General features: G+C 41.4%; 1 protein-coding gene across 1 annotated transcript in view; it reads left to right on the top strand.

The window, feature by feature from the left end:
- The first annotated feature begins 2,481 nt into the window (after positions 1-2,481).
- Positions 2,482-19,874, top strand: part of LOC135542154 (inositol 1,4,5-trisphosphate receptor type 1-like) — a 150,056-nt gene continuing 132,663 nt past the window's right edge. The window contains exons 1-3 of the mRNA XM_064968864.1: positions 2,482-2,602; positions 7,767-7,880; positions 15,744-15,814. Of these exons, the coding sequence (XP_064824936.1) occupies positions 7,789-7,880; positions 15,744-15,814 (163 nt within the window). The 5' untranslated portion in view covers positions 2,482-2,602; positions 7,767-7,788. The remainder of the gene's footprint in view (positions 2,603-7,766; positions 7,881-15,743; positions 15,815-19,874) is intronic.

The raw sequence follows: 19,874 nt of genomic DNA, 5'->3' as shown, positions 1-19,874 counted from the left end.
CGACATGCACAGCATGAGGCCTCACTATAAGGGAGAGTGTATGTTTTGGACATTTCTGTTTTGAACATGGCAACCAACCTATTATACACAGTTATTTCCTACAAAAACATCACTAAATCTCAGGGATTTTATCCTCCATCGTCATCATGTGCATGGTAAAAGCAATGTTTTGTCCATTACTACACTAGCTTATGAGTGTTACGGTTTTCTTCTGGTGAAAGAGAGGAGGACCAAAATGTAGCGTGGTTATTCATAAACATCTTCAATGAAAGATGAAAATACAAACAATTTACAAAAACGAAAATACAAAACTCCTAGACAAGACAAACACATAATCACCCATGTCACACCCTGGCCTAACCACAATAATAAAGAAAACACAAAATACTAAGGCCAGGGCGTGACAATGAGCTAGATCAGGAACAGTTTTGAAGCTATTTTTATGTTGCCTTTCTGATGCTATTTATTCTGATGCTGTACACCCACATACCTTTCATATCTATTTGGACAGTGAAGTTAAAATGTGTACAGTTGGCTCTATACTGCAGGATTTATAATTTCAGATCAAATGTGATGAGGCGACAGTGCAGAAGGTAAACTTTTATTTGAGGGTATTTTCATTAATATCTGTTTTACTATTTAGAAATGAAAGCACTTTATGTATGTAGTCCCCCCATTTGAAGATGGCTAGTCACTTACCATTACCAATCATGGGAATGTAGCATTTTTGGGGGGTGTTTGATCTTTGTAACTTTCTCACTTATCATTATTCACGATTTCTTCATGATTAATATTAATAGTTACGGTAGCATCCACATTCATGTTGAAGTGTTCAGATACATATTAATTTAAAAAAAATAAAAGTGAATCATAAATGACAAGATACATTATTCAATATTCAGTTCCTGCTGGGAAAAACATAATCCGAAACACAACCAATACAAACTGAAAAAGGATCCAACAAGTTTGTAGAGTCACAAGCATGATGCATTCATTGCATGCTAGGAATATGGGAACAAATGCTAAACATTTAAGTACTTTAATACACTATAAGTGAATTTGTCCAAATTACTTACAGTTGAGGTTGTAAGTTTACATACATCATAGCCAAAAACATTTAAACTCAGTTTTCACAATTCCTGACATTTAATCCTTGTACAAATTCCCTGTTTTAGGTCAGTTAGGATCATCACATTATTTTAAGAATGTGAAATGTTAGAGTAATAGTAGAGAGAATGATTTATTTAATATTGTATTTCTTTCATCGCATTCCCAGTGGGTTAGAGGTTTACATACACTCAATTAGTATTTGGTAGCATTGCCTTTAAATTGTTTAACTTGTGTAAAATGTTTCAGATAGCCTTCCACGAGCTTCCCACAAGCTTTGGCCCATTCCTCCTGGCAGAGTTGGTGTAACCGAGTCAGGTTTGTAGGCCTCCTTGCTTGCACACCCATACATTTTCTATAGGATTGAGGTCAGGGCTTTGTGATCCAATACCTTGACTTTGTTGTCCTTAGGCCATTTTACCACAACTTTGGAAGTATGCTTGGAGTCATTGTCCATTTGGAAGACCCATTTGCAACCAAGCTTTAACTTTATAAACTAATGTCTTGAGATGTTGCTTCAGTATATCCACATAATTTTCCTTTCTCATGTTGCCATCTATTTTGTGAAGTGCGCCAGTCCTTCCTGCAGCAAATCACCTCCACAACATGATGCTGCCACCCCCGTGCTTCACGGTTGGGATGGTGATCTTCGGCCTGCAAGCCTCACCCTTTTTCCAACAAACATAACGATGGTCATTATGGCCAAAAAGTTATATTTTTGTTTCATCAGACCAGAGGACATTTCTCCAAAAAGTATGATGCAGTTGCAACATGGACTTGGTCTTTTACCAAATAGGGCTATCTTCTATATACCAACCCTACCTTGTCACAACACAACTGATTGGCTCAAACACATTAAGAAAGAAGACAAATTCCACAAATTAACTTTCAAGAAGGCGCACCTGTGAAATGCGTTCCAGGTGACTACCTCATGAAGCTGGTTGAGAGAATGCCAACAGTGTGCAAAGCTGTCATAAAGGCAATGGGTGGCCACTTTGAAGAATCTAAAATCTAAAATATATTTTGATTTGTTTAACACTTTTTTGGTTACGACATGATTCCATATGTGTTGTTTTATAGTTTTGATGTTTTCAGTGTTTTTCAACAATGTAGAAAATTGTAAAAAATTAAGAAAAACGAATGAGTTGGTGTGTCCAAATATATATATATATATATATATATATATATATATATATATATATATATATATATATATATATATATATATATATATATATATATATATATATATATATATATATATATATATATATATATATATATATAGCGAAAGGGGCGTTTCTTCAAAGTGCATGTGGAGGAGGTAAGAAGGGGATTGCCGCTGAGGACAAATTCAGCTGTCAGAGACGTGGTGTTCTCACTGGAGTGTCAGCCGGCTATCATGGAATTAAACGAGGACAGCGCAGTAGAAATTCACGTTTGCTGATCCTTCCTGAATCTCTTCTATTTTCGTCGCATTCTTCCTTTTGTGAAGGTAAAGTCCTATGCACATCCTCATCCTGTAGCTTAGTTTTGCGAGGAGCATCCTCATCAAACGTCAATTGTCAAGGAAGTACAGTACGGCTAACCCATAAGTTGTAGCTAGCCTACCTCGACATAACGTTAGTAGGCTACGGCTTCTACCGTTTTTATTGCATTGCATTTCAAGTTCACCAAAATGGGCCTGTATAGTAGAATTAAACCTGAAATTTAAGACGTCAAAATTTCCGAGTGTTTTAGACTCAAAGTGACATGGCAGCTGTAGGCAATACTGACACAATATAACCAAGCTGTAAATGTGTGGTTTATGCGACTCGGTTGCATTTGACAGCTTCACTCAGGATGTAACCATGTATCCTAGCAAGCAAGCAAAGACTGGCAACGTAGCCCAACATTGTAATTACAATGTATCAATATAGTCATTGTCAAACAAATCTAATGTTTGGGATTAGTGTTAGTGTAAATGTAGGATTAGTCTAACTTTTTATCTGTATTGATTCATTTAGTTTCATCCTGATGATTCAGAAGCCTATCTCAAGCAATTGTTGCCTACATCAATGACAGCGTAGGTAAACAAGCCATGCAACAGTAAAATAGAATTGTCAGATGGTTGTTTCTGATGGAGTCAGATAGACATATTGCCACATTGTAGATGGCTATAGTATTTGCGTCTGTTTGGATGAGGTTTCAATTGGGGATGTTGATGACGAGGTGCGCTGCCTGTTTACAAACAAGTGTTTTTCACTGGGGATTTGGACAGGAATTATTATTACTAATGGATAGGTCTACAGACATTTCCATTTGGACACTTCTGGGAATTAGAGTTGTAGGTTTGTCAATGTGTTCCATAAAGATGAGTGTGCTTGTGAATGTAGAGTTTTAAAATAGGCTTATATTTTCTTTGAGTTTTCGTTCATATAGCCTCTGTGGGCTATCACTCACTTCGCAGCTATCTGCATGAGCTGTGTTGGTTGTTGAACACTATCATTTGAAACAATTTATGATCAAGTCAAATTGACCTAAAACAAATGTGATGTACAAGAGGACTTCTGTCCTAAATTACTAATGTAATGGACTATCGTCCCATGCAAAAGCCCAGGGATATGTAAATGTTAAACAGATAATGAATGCAAAGACAATTTAGATTACACCAGCTCTAGTTCAGAGGTTATATGGTGTCTTGTAGTGCATACTATAACAAATGTCACCTATTAATGCATTTAATCCAATATTATTTTCTGTTCAGGTTTGTTTTGAATGTAGCATCGAATTCTTAACTGTCAGTCAGAGGTTCTCAACAGAAGTGGTACAGTGTCACTGCAATCAGTATGCAGTGACTTTGGCCCTGTGCTCTGACCAGTTTTTCTCAGGGCCGCATTCATTGGTACACACTGTTTCCATAATGATTTCAATCACTTTTTGACTGCACCTCTTTTGATTAGAACGAAACCTTATATACATGTTTGCCCATGGTAGAAGTGGTCTGAAAGTTACATTTTGGACTAGAATACCAAAACAATCAGGAGATAGAGGTACCTAAAGTTGACCCATTTTACATACCCTACCCCACAATGAGACATCCATGTCTTCATCACGTCAAATATTAAAAAATAATTGTAAACTCAAATTCATCTCATTTTCACATGTTGTAGCTTAGACCCTATTTTACATCATCTGAGGTGTTTGTGTTGTGCCAGCCATGCATGCTCTTGAATACAGGGTGCGTGTCATTTCAATCATAGAAACAGAATTCTGAGAATGGACCTATCCCTTCAGACCACTGCAATTTAGCTGGTACTCTATTTAAATTTAAATTGAATTGAAATTGCAACTTCCAATTACTACCAGAAAGATGGCTGACTTCCATAGGAATGTCTTTTCTATTATCTATATTTCTATGATTTCATTAGGTTTCCTATGGAAGATTGACAGTTTAATTTAAAACAATAGATATTCCCAATCAAGTCAACATTCTGTCATGTGTGGAGCTCCAACCAGCTTTGTGGTAGGACTTGAAAGTTTACATTTTAATTGTATTTGCATTTTAGTACAGTTATAAGCGACATGACACCCACCCTGTATTCAATAGTATACTGTGTCTCAACCGATGGTGTGCACATCACAAACACCTCAGACGATGTAAAATCGAGTCTGATCTACATACACTGTGTCACTGCTTTTGTTGTGGGAAGGAGGAGCGGACAAAAATGCAGCGTAGTTGTGATTCATTTTATTTAATACGGAAACTATACACGATAAACTAACAAAATAACAAACGGATGAAAACCGAAACAGCCCTATCTGGTGCAAAACACAGAGACAGGAACAATCACCCACAAACACACAGTGAAACCCAGGCTACCTAAATATGGTTCCCAATCAGAGACAATGACTAACACCTGCCCCTGATTGAGAACCATATCAGGCTAAACACAGAAATAGACAAACAAGACATCCAACATAGAATGCCCACTCAGATCACACCCTGACCAATCAAAACATAGAAACATACAAAGTAAACTATGGCCAGGGCGTGACACACTGAGTGTACAAAACATTAAAGACACTTGCTCTTTCCATGACAATGAGTGACCAGATTCATCCAGATGAAAGCTATGATCCCGTATTGATGTCATCTGTTAAATCCACTTCAATCCGTGTAGAAGGGGAGGATACAGGTTAAATAAGGATTGTTAAGCTTTGAGACAATTGAGGCATGGATTGTGTGTGTGCCATTCAGAGGGTGAATGGGAAAGACAAGATTTAATTTGTTTTGAACGGGGTATGTTGGTAGGTGCCAGGCGCCCCAATTTGTGTGTGTCAAGAACTGCAACGCTGCTGGGATTTTTACACTCATCAGTTTCTCGTGTGTCAAGAATGGTCCACCATCCAAAGGATATCCAGCCAACTTGACACAACTGTTGGAAGCATTGGAGTCAACATGGGCCAACATCCCTGTGGAATGCTTTCGACACCTTGTAGTGTCCATGCCCAACGAATTGAGACTGTTCAGAGGGCAAAAGGGGGTGAAACTCAATATTAGGAATATGTTCCTTTTTGTTTTGTCCACTCAGTGTATATGAACATGAACAATTTCGTTATTCACGTATTCTGAGTAATTGACGTAAAATATATATTTTTTAATATAGAAATTATGAAATAGTTTACCAACCCTTTTTGTGAGCTTTCAAATAATATACATCTCAACCATTTATATTTTTCAGTGATGTAGACATTGATGTCTCATGTTAGGGTAAACTTTGAGCACCTCCATCTCCTGAATGCTTTGGCATTCAGGTCCAAAAAGTTACTTTCTGACCACGTCTACCATGGGCAATCAATTATGGAAGGTTTTGCTGGAATCAAATGGGGTGCAGTCAGAAAGTGATTGAATTCAAATGGAATGACCCTTATTTAATTCTTGCTCTGTACTGTATTGTGTGTGAGAGATTTGGCTGTGTTGACACTAGAGGTCGACCGATTATGATTTTTCAACGCCTATACCGATTATTGGAGGACCAAAAAAGCCAATACCGATTATTCGGACTATTTTTATTTATTTATTTGTAATAATGACAATTACAACAATACTGAATGAACACTTCTTTTAACTTAATATAATAGATCAATAAAATGAATTTAGCCTCAAGTAAACAATGAAACATGTTCAATTTGGTTTAAATAATGCAAAAACAAAGTGTTGGAGAAGAAAGTAAAAGTACAATATGTGCTATGTAAGAAAGCTAACGCTTCAGTTCCTTGCTCAGAACATGAGAACATATGAAAGCTGGTGGTTCCTTTTAACATGAGTCTTCAATATTCCCAGGTAAGAAGTTTTAGGTTGTAGTTATTATAGGAATTATAGGACTATTCCCCTCTATACCATTTGTATTTCATTAACCTTTGACTATTGGATGTTCTTAGAGGCACTTTAGTATTGCCGGTGTATTGCCTCTCCTCGCTCCTCCCTGGGCTCGAACCAGCAACACAACAGCCACCATCGAAGCAGCGTTACCCATGCAGAGCAAGGGGAACAACTACTAGAAGGCTCAGAGCGAGTGACGTTTGAAACGCTATTAGCGCGCGCTAACTAGCTAGCCATTTCACTTCGGTTAGACCAGCCTCATCTCGGGAGTTGATAGGCTTGAAGTCATAAACAGCGCAATGCTTGACGCACAACGAAGAGCTGCTGGAAAAACGCACGAAAGTGCTGTTTGAATTAATGTTTACGCGCCTGCTTCTGCCTACCACCGCTCAGTCAGATACTTAGATACTTGTATGCTCAGTCTGATTATATGTAACGCAGGACACGCTAAATAATATCCAGTAATATCATCAACCATATGTAGTTAACTAGTTATTATGATTGATTGTTTTTATATGATAAGTTTAATGCTAGCTAGCAACTTACCTTGGCTTACTGCATTCGCGTAACAGGCAGTCTCCTTGTGGAGTGCAACGAGAGAGAGGCAGGTCATTATTGCATTGGACTAGTTAACTGTAAGGTTGCAAGAGTGGATCGCCCGAGCTGACAAGGTGAAAATCTGTCGTTCTGCCCCTGAACAAGGCAGTTAAACCCACCGTTCCTAGGCCGTTATTGAAAATAAGAATGTGTTCTTAACCGACTTGCCTAGTTAAATAAAGGTATAAAAAATAAAATCAAAAATAAATAAAAAACTCAGCAAATCGGCGCCCAAAAATACTGATTTCCGATTATTATGAAAACTTGAAATCGGCCCTAATTAATCGGCCATACCGATTACTCTGTTGACCTCTAGTTGACACCCTTCGTTCGCCTACGTCGACACACAAATACACACAGCATGCACCAAACTGTTTGTTTGATTGTTTAATATGTAAACATGGGCCATATCTTGGCATACAATAGCAATGCTTACTTCCCATTCTCCACACTGTACAAATCCAATACATATCCATTCGCACACATGTTTGGCAACACTTTACCTTATGTTGCCATTATACCTATGTAACTACACAGTAGTTACTATAGTAACAATGTTGTAATTACACTGTAATAGCGGTATAGGTTATTTAATACATAATATACAATTAAATATGCAGTATTTATCGGTGTAAATGACTGTACATCTGTGTGGTTTATTTGTCATGCTAACTCTTGTCTGTTCCATCTTTTCCAGGCACGGTCCTGGGTGAGGCAACATGTCGGACAAGATGTCCAGTTTCCTCCACATAGGCGACATCTGCTCCCTCTATGCGGAGGGCTCCACCAGTGGATTTATCAGCACTTTAGGGTATGTCTGTCTGCCTACTGTTTTACAGCTGCATATGAATCCCATCCCTCTCAACTTGAATTCTCATTGAAACCCCACTGATATTCATGAAAAACATTATCTTTAATTGAATAGATGCATGCCCATAGACTCATGTCTGTCACAGTACAGTACACAGCCAAGATCAGACACCAGTCTGTGCACATGTACGCATGCAAATACACAGACAGATCCAGGTACCAGTGGAAATATGAACCTTATTGGTGTTTGAAGCCAGGGAGACAGCTGGATCTGCAGCCAAGGTGATAAGGTAGAATAATGGAGGGATTTAGTTAATTGCTTAGTCTGAGTCATGGCTTTTACTTCACAAGTTTAATTATGTTTGCTCCCCCAATGTTATTAGCATAATAAATCCGTGCTAATTCCATTCTTATGGAAGAAACATTGTGGTGGTGAAGTGTATAATAAGAACAGCAAGATTGCAGAATTCTTGTCATTGAGGTGATACTGTTCTATGCCCTTAGAACACACTTTGATAAATGGCAAGGCAGAGAGTGTTTGGAACTGGAGTGTGAGAGGCAGAGAGTGTTTGGAACTGGAGTGTGAGAGGCAGAGAGTGTTTGGAACTGGAGTGTGAGAGGCAGAGAGTGGTCACGTACTTTTGGAGTCCAGCTGATGCAGGATAGCAGTGGAAATGGGGGGAAAAGAGAAGTGAGGGTGTTATTAGCAAATAAGAGAGTGAGATGAAGGAAAAAGAGAAAACCATAGGAAAGATGAGTGTCAGGGAAGAGAGGGATGGGGTTGAACGAGAAACATGTTATACTGAATGGGATAGTGTCAATGGGACACGATGCAGGTGATGTCATATTGTGGGAGGTTTATGGGATGTATTGGCTCTCCTCTTTCTCCCAAGTTGTACCATTAGTAAACCCTGAAATGATGGGCCTAAGTGGCTTCAATTATTTTGCTTCCTGTGTTTGAATTTAAATATTGAGAGCTTATACAATGAACTAAAAATTGATAAAATGTAAACTTCAGTTCTTCCTCTAAGTGCTGATACCCATTTATCAAAGAGAATCAGAGAGCATTTTTGCACCTCAACTTTCATCATGGCCAAAGTGAGGGTTGAGGGTGATCATTGACTGAACCGTGACTGGATTCACAAAAGGCTGATGGACTTGACAACACTTCTGGAAGGTTATAAATTATTTCAGCCTCTAGTTCTCTGGCGTCAGAGCAGCTTGACTGCCTCCTGTTCCTCCTCCATTTTCTGCTCCTGCCATTTTGTTGTTCTTTTCCCTCAGTGAAAATGAACACGGCATCTGTATTGCCCTTTCTACCCTTAGCCTCCTTGTTTAGCAGTCTTAACCTCTAGCGTCGAGCAATCCCGTATCCGGGAGCGTAATCATAGCCTCAAGCTCATTAGCATAACGCAACGTTAACTATTCATGAAAATTGCAAATGAAATGAAAGAAATATATTCACTCACAAGCTTAGCCTTTTGTTAACAACACTGTCATCTCAGATTTTCAAAATATGCTTTTCAACCATCGCTACACAAGCATTTGTGTAAGAGGTATTGATAGCTAGCATAGCATTAGCCTAGCATTCAGCAGGCAACATTTTCACAAAAACAAGAAAAGCATTCAAATAAAATCATTTACCTTTGAAGAACTTTGTATGTTTTCAATGAGGAGACTCTCAGTTAGATAGCAAATGTTCAGTTTTTCCAAAAAGATTATTTATGTAGGAGAAATCGCTCTGTTTTGTTCATCACGTTTGGCTAAGAAAAAAAACGGAAAATTCAGTCATTACAACGCCAAACTTTTTTCCAAATTAACTCCATAATATCGACAGAAACATGGCAAACGTTGTTTAGAATCAATCCTCAAGGTATTTTTCACATATCTATTCGATGATAAATCATTCGTGGCAGTTGCCTTTCTCCTCTGAACTGAATGGAAAAGTGGACGCAGCTGGAGATTGCGCAATAATTTCGACGGAGGACACCAAGCGGACACCTGGTATATGTAGTCTCTTATGGTCAATCTTCCAATGATATGCCGACAAATTCGTCACAATGCTGCAGACACCTTGGGGAAACGACAGAAAGTGTAGGCTCATTCCTGGCTCATTCACAGCTATATAAGGAGACATTGGAACACAGCGCCTTCAGAATCTGGGCCATTTCCTGTTTGAAATTTCATCTTGGTTTCGCCTGTAGCATTAGTTCTGTGGCACTCACAGATAATATCTTTGCAGTTTTGGAAACGTCAGAGTATTTTCTTTCCAAAGCTGTCAATTATATGCATAGTCGAGCATCTTTTCGTGACAAAATATCTTGTTTAAAACTGGAACGTTTTTTTATCCAAAAATTAAAAGAGCGCCCCCTATATCGAAGAAGTTAATCATACCTCGTCACTATCTGGCCCTCTAGTCCGTTTCTGCCGTAACATTGACTCTTAACAGCATAATGAAGCTTTCTTGCTCCTTGCTCAAACAAGCAAGGTGTTGAAGCAAACACGTCTTAGTTGCCTCGACACTAGTGGTGGGGAGTTGACTCCAAAAGGATAGATTCCTCGATTCCTTGCCCGTCAACTCCCATTTCCGGGTGTCAAGCTAGGAATTGACTCCTAAGATTCAGTAGTTTTGCAATGGAGGAGACGAGTAGTTGCCATAGGCTACTTCCGAGAACACAAACTTGCATCTTTCACAGCACCTTCTAGCCATGGGTACACTCGCAATGGCTGCCTGGTATGTGATGCAATAATTTCCATGATAATGTAGAATAAACATTTTAAATGATGTTAACTGATGTGGTTCATGCAATGGAATATAATTTTTGTAATGTCACTTAAGTTGAATCAACAAATCACAACACGTATTTTACTTCCTGCTTTGCGACACGCAGTTGCCAGAAGCCATCTATCTAACCAAACGTGGAACTCATATCTAAAATCACAATTTTGCTCATCTGCCATTTTTTTTGTTAATCTGTTTTTAATTCTGAAAATTATAGTAATTTATTAAACTTTTAAAGCGCTTTTCACAGAATCTCAAAGCACTTGTTAAGCAAAATAAACAAGTTGTTCAAAAATAAGTATAGACTACAACAGTAGCTAGATCAAGTCTGTTTTGAAAGCATCTTGAAGAATCCCGCAGATGGACAGCTGTCGTCATGAGAGGATCGGGAAATGCATAGCTAGATGGTCACTCCATCAAAAAAGATCACTCTGCTATCCGTAGCTATGATGCACTGGCTACAATGGCAAACCATGTGCGATCAGCTGATCAAACTTGCCCCAGCTAGCAGCCTAGTGCTAGCTTGTTTGAATAGCCATTATGGTAGCTCGTTTGCAGTTTGGGTGTCAGTGAAACTTTATGGAGTGAAAAGTACACAAATTCTTTAGGAATGTAGTGAAGTAAAAATTGTCAAAAATATAAAAAGTAAAGTACAGATACCCCAAAAAACTACTTAAGTATTTTTACTTAAGTACTTTACACCCGTTACATTTTGAATGCTGAGCAGGAAAGGAAAATTGTCTAATTCACACACTTATCAAGAGAAAATCCCTGGTCATCCCTACAGCCTCTGATCTGGCAGACTCACTAAACACATGCTTTGTTTGTAAATTATGTTGGAGCGTGCCCCTGGCAATGTTGGAGTGTGCACTTGGCAATGTTGGAGCTTGCTCCTGGCTATGTTAGAGCGTACCCCTGGCTATGTTGGAGCGTACCCCTGGCTATGTTGGAGCGTACCCCTGGCTATGTTGGAGCGTACCCCTGGCTATGTTGGAGCGTACCCCTGGCTATGTTGGAGCGTACCCCTGGCTATGTTGGAGCGTACCCCTGGCTATGTTGGAGCGTACCCCTGGCTATGTTGGAGCGTACCCCTGGCTAAGTTGGAGCGTACCCCTGGCTATGTTGGAGCGTACCCCTGGCTATGTTGGAGCGTGCCCCTGGCTATGTTGGAGCGTGCCCCTGGCTATGTTGGAGCCTGCCCCTGGCTATGTTGGAGCGTGCCCCTGGCTATGTTGGAGCGTACCCCTGGCTATGTTGGAGCGTACCCCTGGCTATGTTGGAGCGTACCCCTGGCTATGTTGGAGCGTACCCCTGGCTATGTTGGAGCGTACCCCTGGCTATGTTGGAGCGTGCCCGTGGCTATCCGTAGATTTTAAAAACAAAAAAATGGTGCCTAATATAAGGAATTTGAAATGATTTACACTTTTACTTTTGATTCTTAAGTATATTTAAAACCATATACTTTAAAACTTTTACTCAAGTATTATTGTACTGGGCAACTTTCACTTTTACTTGAGTTATTTTCTAATAAGGTATCTTTACTTTTACTCTGGGTACTTTTTCCACCTCTGCTAGTTTGCAAGCTTGTTGATGAACACCAAAGTTTTTGGACTATTCTTAGAAATCATCATGTATCTTACTTGCTACTTTGTAACATTTGGCCAACATGATAATGTGTCAGCTAGAGCGGTCAGCTGAATCATGGCAAAACAAACTGCCTTATCAGGAAAGCTAATTTGTGCTATTAGATAGAATTTCACTACGCTAGCTAGCTAGAGGGTGCATTATGCATTGAATGTGTGAACTGCCGTTTTCATATGGATTGATTTGAGACTGGTTCAGCCAGCATGCAGACACTAGCTAGCACATTTTCATGCACATTTAGAGTTGAATAAATAACCTATTTTTAGTGATCCTGTCTGATGTGAGACAATTCCGGTACTCTTGCAATGTCCACCCATTATGCCACCATTGACTTGAATGGGGACGCCCGTTCTATTCATTCTATTTCTATGGCAGCACACATGGTCAGGAGCGGAGGAGAGGAGAACATCTGGGTCTAAAAATGGTACTTACGTTGACCGCGGTCATTTGGCTGGTCAATTACTGTCTTCCAAAATCCCATGAGTGTCAATGCCCTACTTGTCAGTGCTCGTTTATATAGCAACAGCAGGCAGTGTACAGGAGGCTGTGATGCTGTTGGTTGTCTCTGTGTATCATACTGACCACTGAGAGACAGCTGTATAATGAGCCACCTGGTCTGCAGCTGATTTAGAGAGGACTGTTCTGTTTGCTACTGTACCAGGGGCCTATAATCATTCCTTGGCTGGCTGCATCCTGGAACACAAAGCAAGACTGAAGCCCTCTGGTGATTTTACATATCCGCCATTACACCTCTTGACAGGCTCAAATCAAAGTTTATTGGCTGCATACACAGATTTGCAGATGTTATCACAGGTGCAACGGAATGCTTTTGTTTCTGGCTGCAGCAGTGCAGCCATCCCTAGCAGTACAAAACAATACACACATAATCCAGAAGGTCCACAAAGAATTTGCACAAATTATCAGGACGAGCAATCAAAACAATCTCTGCATACAAATCCAGTTGAATGACATCTTGCAGGAGTCATTAATGCAGATAGGCCTGAATCTTTCCATTATCGGCACAATGCAGTTCATCCATGTGATACATGGACAAAATATTAGTAATTTGATATGTAAAACAAGTACAACTATTGTAACCCCATTCATTCCCCTTGGGGAGATGCTTACAGTGTATTTAAAAAAAAATCGAAACATAAGAATGTCCTACAGTACGATACATAGTCTACACACTGCATGGGCTATAAAAGGAAAATGCTGCCTGGACTGGATCCAGAACCCCATGGAGGTATCATATTTATATTTCAGACTACCTGCTAAGCATCCTGTGTTTTGCAGCCAGTAGTAAATCTGACTGAGCTATTATGAAAAGGATTTTCATGGGTTTTATAACTGTGTAGTTACACTAATTACTACAGTAACGTTGTAGTTACATATTATTTTACTAAGTGCTTTGTAATTGCAAAATAAGGGAGTTGAGCGTGTTTTGCTATTTTCCAGGTAGTATATGCCTCTTGTGTAATAAAGAAAAAGCACCAAACTTTGTTATTATTATTAGTTACACAATATTAGCCCATGTAACATGTCAATACAATGTTGTGACTAGTGTAATTACAGCGTAACTACACAGGTATGAGAGCAACAAATGTTATTAAAATGCTAGATCCTAATAGTGTAAATGCTTCAGCAGAATTCTCCAAGAATGAGGATCAATAACAGGCCTAATTCTGATTCTTGCATTGCTGCACCAACATAGGAATCAAACAGAGAGTGTTCGAGGAATGCCAATCCCAGATGTTCAGGTGTTCAGATTCCAAGTGCCTCCAATATTAATTCAGCTGTGTTGGTTCATAAGGCACAATGGTTTTAGATGTTTAGGAGTTAAGTGTGAATAGGCGTGTATTACAAACTATTATTTGTAATAATAAGGGGGAAAAATGCTCTTGAAACCGGGAGTTTTAACACCCTAAAAGGTTTCTTCACAGGCAAAGCCCCAATCCTTTTGATATTTCACCAGCTTCTCCCAAACCAAATATTTATTTTCATAATAACCCCTCAAATATATATATACATTTAAGCCAGGAATCTCTGCCGAAGCTGTTCTTGCTCTGTTTATTTTTAGCTCAGAAGGTTTGGCTTAGGTCTGAGTGAGCAGACTGGCTTAGCATTGCTGTGAATGCCCTTACAGCAGGTAGCGGATGAAACACAGCTCACATCCACTGTTTAGGCAGTTTGGTCTCAGGCCTTTATGTCCTTATAGGTTCTCTCAATGTGCAGCCTCCAGAGAGGGCAGCTGGATGCCTCTGCTCTGCTTAGCCAAAATTGGGCATACTGAGTTTGATGGGCAGCTCCCACAGCAATCTGCCCTCTACAATTCTTGACCAATATTCCTTTTGTTGATACAATGAAGTAGTGGTATTATGCATTGTGATGCTGATTGGTGACACATGCAGGATAGCCTGGATCAAAATGACAGTCATGCTTAGGAGTGAAAGAGACGGGTGTAATAATGAAGATGGAGACTAAAGGGGCAATCTGCAGTTGCTACATCCATTTCTGCAATTCAAATTATGTATACCCATTGATTCTTAAAGAATATACCCCAGCAGAACCCCAAAATACAAGCTTGTTTTACTCCAATGTTTGTAAACAATGTAAATGTAGGCCTAAACAAACACTATATAGCCTTAAAACATGGTTCAAACTGTCATTTTAATGTCATGCATGATCAGTCCATGGATGGTCAGTCCTAGCCTCCAGTCAATCCTTGCGTTTGTTACCAAATATTGATGAGCCCGTGCGCCAGTGGCAGCAGTGGCATCACCCAAGTGGGTGCTGCACTAATGGTGGTGCTGTTTGAGCACGGAGTGGCTGCTGGGTACGGCGAGGTGCGCTGCTGAGGCTGCGGCCCTATCTGTCTTTAAGCACCTGGCTGTGACTGAGATGCTTCCTCCTCCATCGATGTTTCCTCTACGCTGCTCCATTCACGATCCAAAGTGCTTGAACAACCCTCCATGACCCATCCGTCAGACGTCTGAACTTGCTGGATTAGCTACCTAAGACATTTATTGGTTCACTTTGATTTCTTGGCGTGTATGCAATTCAGCTTTTAGATGCCATGTATACTGAAATAAAAGTCAACTCAGTATCCATAGCTCTGTCTTAAGAATTTAAATGTGGTAACATTTCTCCTGTCCCATCCCTCAGCCTTTTCCCAAAACAGCGGTGGGGTGCCCAGCTTTGTTATTGTTTCATCTTCAAATTTCCTTTAAAGTATTTAAAAAATCCATTTAAAGTATTGAGCGACTCAACATCATTATTTGTACTGTGTATGCACGTGCATCAGTAGCATCCACTGCTGAGGAGGAAAATTGTAGCTGATGTTATTGTTTGTCTGTTTTTGGAGGCTAGATGGATGTGCAGTCAGAGAGATTAATATTCTGAGTGTTTGACAGCTGTCATTGCTCCTCCTGTCCCCAGGCTTGTGGATGACCGCTGTGTGGTACAGCCAGACACAGGCGACCTTAACAACCCACCCAAGAAATTTCGAGGTAAGGACTATCACTCTGTTCAGTCTGCTGTTCAAGTGCAAGCACTCAACCAATATTGTTTGCTCAAACAATCAGCAAGGAGTTAAGGCATCGCTTCATGTGACCTTTTTTCACTATAGCTTGCTCTGTCAGTCCAAATCAAATAATACTTTTATTTGTCACATGCTTTGTAAACAACAGGTGTAAACTAACAGTGAAATGCTTACTTACGGGCCTTTCTCAACAATGCAGAGATTTTTTTATAATTTTATAATAGCAAAATAATAACAAAGGCAATAAATATACAATGAGTAACGATAACTTGGGATAAAGTGAATAGGCAACAGGATAGATTTTAAACAATAGAAGCATCATATGTGATGAATCAAAAGAGTTAGTGCAAAAAGGGTTGATGCTGATAGTTCAAGTAGCTATTTGACCTCTTAAGCCCCTTTTTTCCCCCAATTTTAGCCTAAAATGACATACCAAATCTAATTGCCTGTAGCTCAGGCCCTGAAGCAAGAATATGCATATTCTTGGTACGATTTGAAATGAAACACTTTGAAGAGTATGGAAATGTGAAAGGAATGTAGTAGAATATTGTAACGGTTTTCATGCGGTGAAAGAGAGTCGGACCAAAATGCAGCGTGTAGATTGCGATCCATGTTTAATGAACAAAACGTAACACGAATCTAAATACAAACACTACAAAACAAAGAACGTAACGAAAACCGAAACAGCCTATACTAGTGTAAACTAACACAGATACAGGAACAAGGACACTAAGGACATTCACCCACCAAACACACAAAGAATATGGCTGCCTAAATATGGTTCCCAATCAGAGACAACGATAAACACCTGCCTCTGATTGAGAACCACTTCAGACAGCCATAGACTTAACTAGAACACCCCACTAAGCTACAAACCCAATACCAACACACCACATACAAAAACCCCATGCCACACCCTGGCCTGACCAAATAAATGAAGATAAACACAAAATACCTCGACCAGGGCGTGACAAATATAACACAATAGATCTGGTTAAAGATTATTCAAGAATTAAAAAGCAGTTATTTTGTATTTTTTTGTGTACCATCATCTTTGAAAAAATGTACCATCATCTTTGAAATGTAAGAGAAAGGCCATAATGTATTATTCGCGCCTGGCAGGTTGAAATATGATTGTCTGTGTTTGTTTGATGGGGTGCTGTCCTCAGATAATAGTATGGTTTGCTGTCGCCGTAAAGCCTTTTTGAAATCTGACACGGTGGCAAGATTAACAAGAAGTAAAGCTTTAATTTGGTGTATTGCACTTGTGATTGTATGAAAGTTAAATATTTCTAATAATTTATTTTGAATTTGGCGCTCTGTTGTCAAATCAATTCCGTTAATGGGATTAACTGTGCAGCTGTATAACTTTTTGGGGATCTGAGGGCCCATGCCAAATCTTTTCAGCGTCCTGAGGGGGAAGAGGCATTGTCGTGACTTCTTCACAACTGTGTTGGGGTGAGTGGACCATGATCATTCTTTAGTGATGTGGACACCGAGGAACTTGGACCTCTCTGCCCCTGTAACGACGTTCCTCTGTTGAAGGAGGAGCGGACCAAAATGCAGCGCGGTGGTTACTCATATTAATTGTTGAAAAATGACTAGACATGAAAATACTGAAATGTACAAAAACAACAGACGGAACCATGAAAAAACTATACAGCCTAAACTAAACACAGAGACAGGAACAATCACCCACAAAACACTCAAAGAATATGGCTGCCTAAATATGGTTCCCAATCAGAGACAACGATAATCACCTGACTCTGATTGAGAACCGCCTCAGGCAGCCATAGACTTCGCTAGACACCCCACAAAACCCCAAGACAAAAACACACCACAATAAACCATGTCACACCCTGGCCTGACCAAATAAATGAAGATAAACATAATACATTTTGACCAGGGCGTGACAGAACCTCCCCCCTAAGGTGCGGACTCCCGGACGCACATCAAAACAATAGGGATGGTCCGGGTGGGCGTCTGTCCATGGTGGTGGCTCCGGTTCCGGCGCGGGACCCCACTCTATAAATGTCTTAGTCCCCCCTCCTCCCGTCCTAGGAGAGTCCACCCTCGCCGTCGACCATGGCCTAGTAGTCCTCACCCAGAACCCCACTGGACTGAGGGGCAGCTCGGAACTTAGGGGCAGCTCGGGACCGGGGTCGCAGCTCGGGACTGAGGGGCAGCTCGGGACTGAGGGGCAGCTCGGGACAGAGGGGCAGCTCGGGACAGAGGGGCAGCTCTGGACTGAGGGGCAGCTCTGGACTGAGGGGAAGCTCGGGACTGAGAGGAAGCCCGGGACTGAGAGGAAGCCCAGCACTGAGAGGAAGCCCAGCACTGAGAGGAAGCCCAGCACTGAGAGGAAGCTCAGCCAGGTAGTTGGATCCGGCAGATCCTGGCTGGCTGGCGGTTTTGGCAGATCCTGGCTGACTGGCGGATCTGGATCTGGCTGCGCTGAACAGGCGGGAGACTCCGGCAGCGCAGGAGAGAAGAAAGGCTCCGGCAGCGCTGAACAGACGGGAGGCTCCGGCAGCGCAGGAGAGGAGGAAGGCTCGGACAGCGCTGAACAGGCGGGAGACTCCGGTAGCGCTGGAGAGGCGAGGCGCACTGTAGGCCTGATGCGTGGTGCTGGCACTGGTGGTACTGGGCCGAGGACACGCACAGGAAGCCTGGTGCGGGGAGCTGCCACCGGAGGACTGGTGTGTGGAGGTGGCACTGGAGGACTGGTGTGTGGAGGTGGCACTGGATAGACCGGACCGTGCAGGCACACTGGAGCTCTTGAGCACAGAGCCTGCTCAACTTTACCTGGCTCGATGCCCACTCTAGCCCGGCCAATACGAGGAGCTGGTATGTACCGCACCGGGCTATGCAAACGCACTCCACAGCATAACACGGTGCCTGCCCGGTCTCTTTAGCCCCCCGGTAAGCACAGGAAGTTTGCGCAGGCCTCCTACCTGGCGTATCCATACTCCCTGTGAGCCACCCCCCAAGACATTTTTGGGGCTGACTCTCGGGCTTCCAACCGCTTCGCCGTGCTGCCTCTTTATACCAGCGCCTGTCCGCTTTCCCCTCCTCCAGTTCTTCCTTGGGACGGCGATATTCTCCAGGCTTAACCCAGGGTCCTTTACCGTCCAGTTCGTCCTCCCATGTCCATTCCTTCTCTCGCTGCACCTTGGGGCGGCTACACTCCCCTGGTTTAGCCCAGGGTCCTCTCCCGTCAAGGATTTCCTCCCAAGTCCAGAAAGTCTTGTTAACCTGCTCCTGCTGCGGCTGTTGCCTGTTACCACGTCGCTTGGTCCTGTTGTGGTGGGTGATTCTGTAACGACGTTCCTCTGTTGAAGGAGGAGCGGACCAAAATGCAGCGTGGTGGTTACTCATATTTATTGTTGAAAAATGACTAGACATGAAAATACTGAAATGTACAAAAACAACAGACGGAAACGTGAAAAAACTATACAGCCTATCTAGTGAAACTAAACACAGAGACAGGAACAATCACCCACAAAACACTCAAAGAATATGGCTGCCTAAATATGGTTCCCAATCAGAGACAACGATAATCACCTGACTCTGATTGAGAACTGCCTCAGGCAGCCATAGACTTCGCTAGACACCCCACAAAACCCCAAGACAAAAACACACCACAATAAACCATGTCACACCCTGGCCTGACCAAATAAATGAAGATAAACATAATACATTTTGACCAGGGCGTGACATCCCCCTCCATTACAGCCCTGTTGAAGTGGATAGGGGCGTCCTCGGGCCCATTCCTGTAGTCAACGATCAGCTCCTGGCACCACACTGCCAGGTCACTGACCTCCTTATATGTTGTCTCATCATCATCGGTGCTCAGGCCAACCAACCTTGTTTCTTAAGCAAACCTAATGATGGTGTTGGAGTTGTCCGTGGCCACACAGTCAAGGGTGAACAGGGAGTATAGGATGGGATAAAGCACGCACCCCAGAGGGGTCCACGTGTTTAGGGTCAGCATGATGGATGTGTTGTTGCCTATCCTCACCACCTGG

The sequence above is a fragment of the Oncorhynchus masou genome, chromosome 6, assembly GCF_036934945.1.
Source record: "Oncorhynchus masou masou isolate Uvic2021 chromosome 6, UVic_Omas_1.1, whole genome shotgun sequence".
Taxonomy (NCBI): domain Eukaryota; kingdom Metazoa; phylum Chordata; class Actinopteri; order Salmoniformes; family Salmonidae; genus Oncorhynchus; species Oncorhynchus masou.
This window is presented reverse-complemented; position numbering and strand designations above follow the sequence as displayed.